Source organism: Macrosteles quadrilineatus, unplaced genomic scaffold, assembly GCF_028750875.1.
Source record: "Macrosteles quadrilineatus isolate MER2022 unplaced genomic scaffold, UCM_ALF_1.0 Scaffold_2__2_contigs__length_208266976, whole genome shotgun sequence".
NCBI classification, from domain to species: Eukaryota; Metazoa; Arthropoda; class Insecta; order Hemiptera; family Cicadellidae; genus Macrosteles; species Macrosteles quadrilineatus.
Window position 1 is genome coordinate 202,112,724 of NW_026542595.1, and position 10,855 is coordinate 202,123,578.

At 32.6% G+C, this 10,855-nt stretch overlaps 1 protein-coding gene across 1 annotated transcript; it reads right to left on the reverse strand.

Annotated features, from left to right (window-relative positions):
• Window positions 1–8,217: 8,217 nt before the first annotated feature.
• Window positions 8,218–9,865, reverse strand: LOC128985281 (dopamine D2-like receptor). Its single transcript, XM_054404672.1, has 3 exons — window positions 9,483–9,865; window positions 8,554–9,006; window positions 8,218–8,232 (listed from the first exon to the last, which is right to left on the reverse strand). The coding sequence occupies exons 2-3, from the start codon at window positions 8,881–8,883 to the stop codon at window positions 8,218–8,220; spliced, it is 345 nt and encodes a 114-aa protein (XP_054260647.1). The 5' UTR covers window positions 8,884–9,006; window positions 9,483–9,865.
• Window positions 9,866–10,855: the final 990 nt, after the last annotated feature.

A 10,855-nucleotide genomic window follows, 5' to 3' on the forward strand; every position in this document is an offset into this window, starting at 1 on the left:
AATGCATATCGCATAGGCCTATGATGGAATAAAAACATATTTGGTCACACAACATTTGTTTACAAGATGATTTTTCACATTAAAACTGCAAGAAACTTTGTCTTTGTAAACTAGCTGATCTGAATTGTACACGGTTTTAACTAACTACTGAATTCCCGTAGGACGGGCTAACACCTCGTAATCTTAAAAACCATTTCTTAACAATAATAAAACGTTGTTCACTATGAGCTTTGTCAACTAAGAGTACGTATAACGGATTGTAGCAAAAAAATAAAAAAAAACCTGACAAAAAGTGAAATAAAAATCTTACACATTTAAGATAACAATGTTTTTTAAATTATTTATTTATCTGTAAAAACTACGAGACCCTTATGTATACCTTTAGATAACTTTGTAAAAAATCAGTTTTAGCTAGGGATCAGCTATAGTGAATCCAGGGATCAGTAGTAAACGCACAAGCGATGACTTTACAGATTGATGATACTTAATGAAACAATGTTGGACTCTAACTACATCAGTTATATTATCCTTACTATAAATGCAGCTTTTAGACGATTTATTGTAATAATGAGTGTAAAGAAACGCCCATATTGGTTAGCTTTAAACGTGAGGTGAGAATACGTCATACCTCTTCCAACACGACTGTGGTAAGCATGATACTGGCCTGAGTAACTAAATCTGACCACTACTACAACATTTTTTATACAAGATTTTTTTTCTTTTTTGTATAGTAAGTTTATAAACATCCAATAGTATTTTAAAAAGCTACAGAGATCCCTAACATGTGCTAGAGATCAAGATAGAAAAATCTAACTCAGGTAATCTTATCATCAATTTAGCAGACAAATTGTGGTTTAATGATTATGTATGTTTAGATGTATATTTTTAGAGATAAAAGTTCAATTGCATGTAAACTATAACTTATGTATATTGTTAAACATTATGTCGATATGTTTAACGGCTTACGATAAATCAGAACAAGTTTAAGCCAACGAAAGCCGTTCTTAGTACTTCAAACAAACATTCTAAGCCTAATGTTAACTTAAGCTGTTATTTCGGCTTCATTGGATTATTCCGGCCATTGGATTTGAGTAACACGCAAATTCAGTTGTTTAACATTACTGAAAACCTAATCTAAGATTTATTGTAATTGATACTGATATTGATAAAAACTCAATAGGCATATTTTGGAACCTAGTCCAACAATATACTTTTTTATCGTTTCAAGCGTTTTAGTAGGAATATTTTCATCTGTCAGGTTGTAGTAAAAAGTAACATGAATTTATTAATAGCAATTTGTGCGTGGGTACTTTTTTTGTAAAAGGAGTACACCCCACAAGCATTTAGAACTTTTTATTAATCCTGTTGCCCCTAAACATTATTAAGATGGACTAAATTATAAAACAAATACAAACTCATGTTACAAGTGCAATGCATTGAGGTCGTGAAGACACCAAGTTAATCCTGATGAAGATATGTGCAACCTGTAAGATTTCTTTTCCTTACTGTATAATATTTTGCCTGTTTTAATGCATTGTATCTCTTCACAGTATGTAAGTATATTTGCGTGAAAATTATTATCTCCTGCCTATTTAAATTACCTCGTATTAAATGATAGGTTACGAAACGATTCAAGCACATTATAAATAAATCTTAATAATCTTGCTACCTTTAAATACATCAAACCGAATTTTCAATTGGTTTTACAAAATATTTTATTCTGTAGTAGTAAATTTGTTGAATATATTTCCGTTGAAAATAACCGCACTCTATCAAGTATAGTCCTCTAACATAGATTGTTTCTAATTTGACGGATAAAATTTGATTAGAGCAAGGCACAATGATGTTGTATATAAAGTATCTAAAAAATAAATACTCATTAAAACTCGTATAAAAAATATATTTTGTTACCTTAGTTATATACACATTTAATGTGGTAAACTAGTTTTTAAGCTGATTGACATTTTCAACCTCCTGCAAAGAGATAATTACCTCCACAGAGGGATATAATTTGTATGTTGTTTATTTTTATGACTACGGTTTTCCAATCAGCTAATAAACGGAATTTGAAAATTAATTTTTCAATATTTTTACGAAACTCTCCAACCAAATGTAAGCTGTAATTTATTTTGGTACTTTTACTCAAAACGCAAGTTATTAGATCTACATGTTGTGTAACTTTTCTTCATACAATGTCGTAATAACAGATAATATTGTATACAGCTTGGTTATACAAAATCAAGTGGTCGCTTTTGAGTCATAAATATTAGTGGGGAACATATAACTCCAAAACTGTACTTAAGTTCCACATTGAGCAGTGTATATAAATTAAAGACTAAATACCCCCGCCGCAGCAAACCTGCCGTCTAAGCGAATTTCCATTTGTCCGAATTGATTTTCAATTGATCTATTTAAATAACATTATTAGGTTTAACGAGTACCTAGGTTTGCTGCTACAAGGAAACTAATAAAGTAGTGTGTTTTTAGTAAAATATTGATAGCTTACTATAAAAAAAACAAATTTGCCAACTTTGATCAAAATATATCCATAAACAAGCAAACTACAACATTTTACAATATTCTCCATAAGAATAACATGGGAATTTTAAATTTACCATTTTTTTAGTTTTCTCCGTAACCAATAACCGTACAAAAACACTTTGATATACTGAATTGTTTGTTTTTTTAAGCTCTTTAAGAAGGTTTAGAGAAAAATTGGGAAATTTTGTGTTTTGAGGGTAAAAAGTGAGAAAAACCCATTTTTACCCCATAAAACCCCCCATAAAACCCTGTTCCCATGGTCCGATCATGCTGGATCGCGAACTCATTCAAGTTTATCCCGCCTTACACCTTCAAACCAAATTTCATCAAAATCGGATAAAAATTACTCAAGTTATCATGTTCACGGACACATATATATATATATAAATCTATATATATATACCTATATATATATATACATATATAAAAATTTGAACGAATGGTGTTTTTGGCCTCTGGGGACATTAAAATGAAAAAGTAAATCGGTCCCGGGCCTAAGTCTTACCATGAGACCTACGGTAATAGCTACTTCCCTATAGGGAAATTCGCTAAAAGGCACTATTTTAAAGGTTATGAGGGGTTTTAATAAGTTAAGGAGCAAAGGCTCTAAAACTTGTAATGTTACATAATTCACTGAACACGGAAAATGTAACCGTTTCTACTTTGACTCCAGTGCATAAGGGAACTATTTTTCACGATTCGTATTCACAATGTATTTAAAAATTTTCGAGTTTAAAATTTGTGTGGAAATATCCGTTTTGGGCTCCCATGAACCCAAAAAACTGATTTACGAAGTCAAAAATTGTTTTGATGTGTGTATCTATATTTGTGTAGTTTTATGTGCAAGTACAGGTGTTCAGAGCTACAGATAACCCCCTGAGGTAAAGCTTTTGATGAGATATGGTATTTCGATACTAAATTTATGGTATATCCATGTACATTTGTTAATTCCTTAAACATTTTTATTTTCAATGACGATTTTTTCCAAAACAATATTGTAGGTGGTACATACCGTTCCATAGCTAAACTAATTCATGTTTAAAACTAAATGATACCAGACGTTTTTTCTAGATAAAGTACGTCTTATCTGTGAAAAAACATCTTCTAAAAAATTATTTTTTTTGGAAATACAATTCAGAAAAAATGTAACCGCCTAAAACAGCATTTGTTTAATTTATATCACCATGTTATTATAATTTATTTCTCTTAATATATTCAAACGTTTACTACAGAGCTTCGCGTGACCCGCACACCACTATGAGGTTAAAATCTCCCTAGAGACCTTCGCTAGTTAGTTACTCACAAAACAACTATCTGTGACATGCGAAGTTGGATAGCTGAGTAAGCAAGCTTTAAAAACTGTCATTTGATTATCAGTTCGCGATATACACTATTAATCAGTTCAATACACTCCCGATTAACATATAGGCATATTATTATTTCAAAAATCCTTTCGAGCTCCGCCCCAGTGGCTCTGGAGTTTCCCATGTTAACCTTATGAGAAATGGAATTATTGAATCTTAACAGCTGTTTCAATTAAACAAGTTGGTTCTGTTCTATGATGTTCAATAGCATTAAAGTTACAAGGATTACCAACAGGGTGCAGCACTATTATTTCTTTTACATTTATGACAACAGCTAATTCGAACGAACTTCAACCTGGAGGCGAGTTAGCGTAGCGAACGAGCTAACCTGAAGGCAAGTGAGCGCAGCGAACGAGCTTCAACCTAAAGGTGAGTGAGCGTAGCGAACGAGCTCCAACTTAAAGGTGAGTGAGCGTAGCGAACAAACTTCAACCAGGACGTGATTGAGCCATGCGAACGAGATAATCTTGAAAATTAAGAAGTTAAACGGGGCAAAGCCCGCGGGTTACAGCTAGTTTTTAATAAATATAACATCACACAGTCGTATGTCACGCAAATCAGTATGTGTTTTAACGTATCTACTAGCCCTACACAATGGATCTTCGTGTTGATATTTTATGGTTAAATAACAGTTCTCCGAATACATTTTATTTGCTTCCAGTATCATTTACTTGCCAGTAAATGTAACGCTATTTAAAGCTGTCATATTTTTTACATAATTGTATAACATCACCTGTGAAAAAGTCAGCATCAATAAAATGCAGTATGTGAACGTGGTTGTATAAACAAAAAAAAAAGAAGTAGAAAGAAACTGTGAAAACTTTTGTCTTATACCAATTACAATATTTTTTTTTATTTTAACAAAAGGTAATTGCCTTAAATTTCATTTCGATTTTATTAACTTATTGTTAATTTCAAATAAAACTACTTATCTAAACAAAGTCAGTTTTGGGGAAATTTGCATAATTGAAAAAATTAAACAGGAATGTTAATAATAAAAAATGATAAAACTGATGATGTGTTGATACAAAGGAAATTATGAAAATGGTGTACACAAAACTGAAACTAAAGTATAGTAAAATTAATTATGAGCTCTTTTTTAATTTGCTAACAGCTACTACTTTTACGCTTACTCCTCGGGGGGCACAGACCTAGGAATCGGAAGAAAACTGTTAACGTAAGAATAGATCGATATGCACATCGAATTAAAGGTCTTCACTAGTAGATTACAATGCCATGAATTCAAGCTCAAAAGAACGCCTGAGTAAAAAATGACAGTCGTTCAAAGATTAAAAATGGCAGATTCAAAAAAACTTTGGACAGCCGCCATTTTGCGCAGGATCAACCTTTTGAAGTGCGGTTTGCGACATTGTATTCTACGTGGTTATATAGTCAATGATTCTACTAAAAAGACCTTTCATTTAATGTTAATATTGACCTATGCTTCCGTTTAAGATTTTCTTCCGACTCCTTGCGGGACGTCCCCATGATATGACAGAAAATTCATAGTTCCTTGAAAAAGTAGATTTTTAGGTGTGGTGTTGATGTACCAAATCTTATTGATCTATCTGTTGTCGTTTGGAAAATATTAAGCCCGTGCGGGACTTTATATACACCCAGAAATATTGATATTACTTTAACTTTTTCCTATTTCTTATTTACTGTATTTCTATACATAATGTCTCTTAATGTGTATTGTTGGTGGACATATAAAAATAGCATAGATAGTTATTGAGTGACGGTATACAAGTTTATTTTTGCTTCAATAACTAAAACTGTAACATAAGATAAAAAAAAAAATCCGTTTATTTTTTAATTAGTAAACATTCAAAAAACAACTCTTGTATGCCGATCATAAAAAAAAAAACGGGTAAGCAACAAAAATTAAGTAACGATTTCAATCATTACAAAAAATGGTTCTAAAAGGTTTATATTTTTATGTAAAAATCTGCAAATTATATACTATATGAGATTATTGACATTTTATACTGTAAACGCTATAAAATTGATGCATTCATGAGTGTAATGAAATGTATCGATTGTTTATGTCTGAATGCAGTCACACGTACAACCTCCGCCAATGAATGGCTTCAATTATGCGGAAAGCTCACTACCCATTTTCTCTCCCGTTTCCAATTAAAAGTTTCTATTAAATATTTAATTGGTTGAATTCCAACCTCCTATTCATAAGGGGTTTAAAAACACTCAACGACCTGTTCGGATAATGATCAATTTGCCTTATACATTAAGTACATTAGTGATTGTATGCATTTCTGTTTTATTATTGTCAATATTGTGTAAATCAACCAGCTCGTAATTTAAAGCTAAAATTATAAACACAGTTTAAATTTACTTTAGCGATCATACCCTTATTTTTGTCAAAACTGTCCATGAACAACACTTTGTAATTTATTTTTGAAAATGGTTACATAGTTCTTAATTGCAGATATACAACAACAACAAACTACGCAATACATCTACTCAAGAGCTGAACAAAATCAACTCATATTATATTTAAGTTTAAAGTAAACCGCTTACATAGAGCTTATAATATTCTATACAGTATTATTCATGTTTACCTTTTTATATTTGTTACTGGAAACAATAACATCATCAATGAAAGATCTCAATTATTAAATTTTGTTTGGTATTAAGCTAACCCCACCCTTAACCAGTATCGAAACACATAGCTAATTGCACTTTCCCAATCCTAGATGAACCAAGTGTTATGTTTCCACTTTCAATATAGACCTAAATATTTGGCATTTGTGGGTGAAAGAAACTGTGTAAAGAAACTGTGTGGTTGAATTCTGCTACTCAATACATTTATGGACTGTTACTACTATAAGTATGATGAATACAGTACAGTAGCACAAACGATGAGTTAAAGCCACCAGCAGGGGGCGACCTATATAAGGACCTTAGTGCTTTTATATGTTCCAAGATTTCTCTCATATTTTCTCGCCTCTCAGGTCATATCCGGGTCATAAAACCGACATAAACCCGGTTTTAAACTTGCCATCGTAATAGAAACTTAACTGTTAAGGTAATAATAATCTAGAATTCCATAAGGTAAGTTTGTTGTGTATCATACCTTTGAAAATGTAACGTACATAATCTATATGTTATTTCTTAAGTAGTAGTATACTTTACTACTAACTGATTCGTGGACCTTATAATTATTATTTTAATTTATCATAGCATAAATGATAGTAGGCAATTTACCTCTATGTATAATTATTTTAAATCTGTGACTTTTGATTAAATGTTTCATGTAATGTACTTTTTATAATGTCAAAAAAATGTGAGACGATCTTGACGTACACTTGAATAAAGTAAAATAAGTACCTTAAGGTGAGCAGTAGCTTTGTACAGCAATTGGTTACGTTACTTCAAGTCACCTTCATTGAGGAGACTGTTACCTATAGATTGACTAACAATTAAGTTTGAAGTGCTCTTATGATAGAAGTTTGACTGGTTAAACTATTTCATTGTGTAGGTTATACCTTTCTATAAATTAACATAGTATGATAAATAAAACATCCTGATGTACTTCCATTTGTAATTAGTGACAAATTTGGTTACTAATATAATATTAATACTAATATACTGTTTTTCGCCTAGCAAGATTCCGTAGTAAAGGGTTTCACGCAATTTTAGGAAACTATATAAGCCGTAATATTTTTTCAAAACTTACGTATTACACAACAAACCTAAGGACTCAGGTTGATTGCATTAACTATTTCGTAGATAGATTTTACAAAGTCATACAACAGTTTGAAACTGAATACGTGTGCAGCTTGGGTCACTTGGGATTAATATTATTGCTGAGATTATTTATTTTATGTGACTTCAACACACCAGGATATGTATAAAAGATAGCCGTAGTGTAGATATAATAAGATAATAGCATTTAAACGGACGAATATCAACGAATTCCTTTTCTTGTAAGAATAGATTACTTACGTCAATAGCTCATTGAAAAAAAAATAATTCCTTTACTAGAATTGGTAATAACGAACTGTCTAACTACTAAAAGAGGTCCATGTTTCAACCATAAAAAGTGCTTTATATTTGCTTTACGATTTTGTTTCACGGCCCTAAACTTTTGTGTGTTAAGGACCTAACAGGCAATTTAATTTTGTATTACAATATGTATTTTTAATTCAAGCATGATTGTTCAATAGAAAATTTAAACAATTTGCTTTATATAAATGTTTTTATTTGGAAGATACAATTTGCCTAATAGCCTACTTTATCGATCCTTTACGTTATTATGACCATAAACATGGAATATTCGTTAGCCCTAAAATTATAGAGACAATTTCTAGACAGAACAGAACAAATGTAGTTGTTAAGCATATGGACATATCCAATTTTTACACAACGATTAAATAAATTTTTATATAAATTATCCTTTTCCGAAACATGTAAGGGACACAAATAGTTAGGTTTTTGTTGGTAAATGGACAAAAATACATTTTTTTTCATTGTAGTAAAACATATATAATATTTGGTATAGCAAATAGTTAAACCAACAAAATTATTCTAATAAGCTGTTGCTGTGTACAATTAATGACCATTTGAAACCTCAATTTAGGCTATACACCAATATACTCTACTCATAGATCTCAAAACAACAACATACCTGAAAATAAACGGCGAAAGGCATGACGACGACGGCAACAAGAAGATCGGCAAGTGCGAGACTGATGATGTAGTAGTTGGTAGCAGTCTGCAAGGACCTCTCCCGGAACACCGCAAGGATGACCAGGACATTCCCGAAGAGGGTGAGGAACGGAAAGACGAGCAAGAGGAGGGCAAAGTAGTTGCGAGCGGCGTGAGGAGTAACAGTGGAGTTGGAAGCGTTTGGGGAAAAAGAGTAGTTGAGATCCAAAAGCGGGAAATTCTCCCAGTCGAGTCCCACGGACGAGTTGTCGGGTTCCAGGAACGTGAGGGTAAGATTCGCCGGAGACATCGCGTCACTGACACTCACGTCGGCCGCACCTCTGACAGATCGTCAACGTCATAGCTGTTGATTATTATTCCCATATAAGTCTATGTGACGTCACATCCATTATTGTTTAACTGTCCACATACACTAAACAATTGTTTAGAATTACCAATAACGTATTTTGTCTACCATTCGGAGAGGATATTTAATATTAGAATTGTTATGAAGTTGTAAACTTCTAAATTTGAAACTAGAGTAGTGTACAATATTGTACAAAAGAAACATCGCTATTGTTGGACATAAAAGCAACTAATATTCATTTAATAATAATTTACGAAAATGGAAAAAAAATTATATTACTTATTATTCAACTGTAATGAATCTAAATAGCATGGTTCTGTAAACGTCCATTAATTTGAACCATATACTATTATTGATTGATAATGTTCTGTTCGTAGGAAAAAATATTTTGGTTCCTATAAACGTTTTATTTAAAATCTATAATCATCCTAAAATAAATACAAATTTTTATTGAAACTATAATTGATCAAATATCCTATAACCTAAGTTTATTCATGAACAAGTCAAGCTCTAAATATATGACGTGAAGTACCACAAAATACATATATTTGTTGTTTTTGTTAACACAGTAGAGCGATAGAACCAAAGCGAGGCAGGTCAATCTCATGGTGATCTCCAACCGCAGTTATCGATCACTACAGCAACAAGTCACCACATTTAATACCGCCTCGAACATCGGCACCCGGACATGTTTCTGTACGGATTGAAATATTTCCCAAAAATATACCTATTTGGACAAAATCGGAAAATAAATATAAACGAGAGTATCACACATAGTATCAGCATCAATGGTGTAAGCTAGTTGATTTGTGTTGGGAATGCTGATTCTAATACACAGCACGATAGCGGGTTGTAAATGTTGGCACTACGAACAGCGACGGCACTAGTGCACCACCGTGAGGCACTCCCTTATCCGTACCACCGTGTACTCAGCATCACTGGCGCTGTATCGGCCTCGCCTCAGCATCTATCAGCGCGCATGGCCGCGCACGCGCTCCCCCTTCCGACCAATCGAGTCTTTAATCACAACTAAGAGACCCTCTTCGCGAGTCGCAGCTTCTTTTCAAGCTTTTTATTCTGGTCCTCAGCGCCAAGAGTCCTTCATCGCACGTGTTGCATGTTTCCGCCGCTTTACACTTTTAAAGGGGCAATTGACACAAGAGATACTTTACTTTTATCTCGGTAAAATGCGGTTTGTTATAGTAGAAAAGTTACCAAATTGATTTATTTGTTTGTATATACTAATACAAGTTTATTATTTTAAAATGTTCTAGTTAAAATATATTACGTAAATATGAAATGTATGGACCAGTAATTTGGACGAACATGTGCACTTTGTCATTAATCAAAAGGTAAAATCCTATATATTATTATTGTGTATACTATAATGCGAGCTCTGTTTGTTGCCTGTCTGTTAATATTTATCTCGAAATCCAGCGATAGGATTTTTACTAAATTTTGGAATTAGGGACTCATAGTCCTAAAATCGTGATTAGTGACATCCACTGCCTCAGGAAAACTCGTATTTCGCTACGTAACTCATAAAAAAATTACATTGGCCTTTTGGGTTGGTTCAATTACTATGTTGGTTAAATAAAATAACAAGGAAAGAAAAAAAAATTAATAATGGTTAAAAACTTACTTTGTCAGACAATCCTTGACATGTTTTATAGTGTCGAAAATAAACTTGCTACATTTTTCGGTGGTTATTAAATTCCACCATCGTCAGGCACACAAAAGGATCCACTTCTTGAGGTGTCGTCAGAGTTGTTACATACATTTAACACAAACACAAAACACGAAACGATTAAATACACGGTAACAGATAGGCCTATCAACTTATGCACGTACACCTCAAGAAGTGGATCCTTTTGTGTGCCTGACGATGGTGGAATTTAATAACCACCGAAACATG

Bases quoted from the DNA above. Each gene is read 5' to 3' on its own strand.
- LOC128985281 (XM_054404672.1), bottom strand. From the start codon at position 8,883: ATGTCTCCGGCGAATCTTACCCTCACGTTCCTGGAACCCGACAACTCG.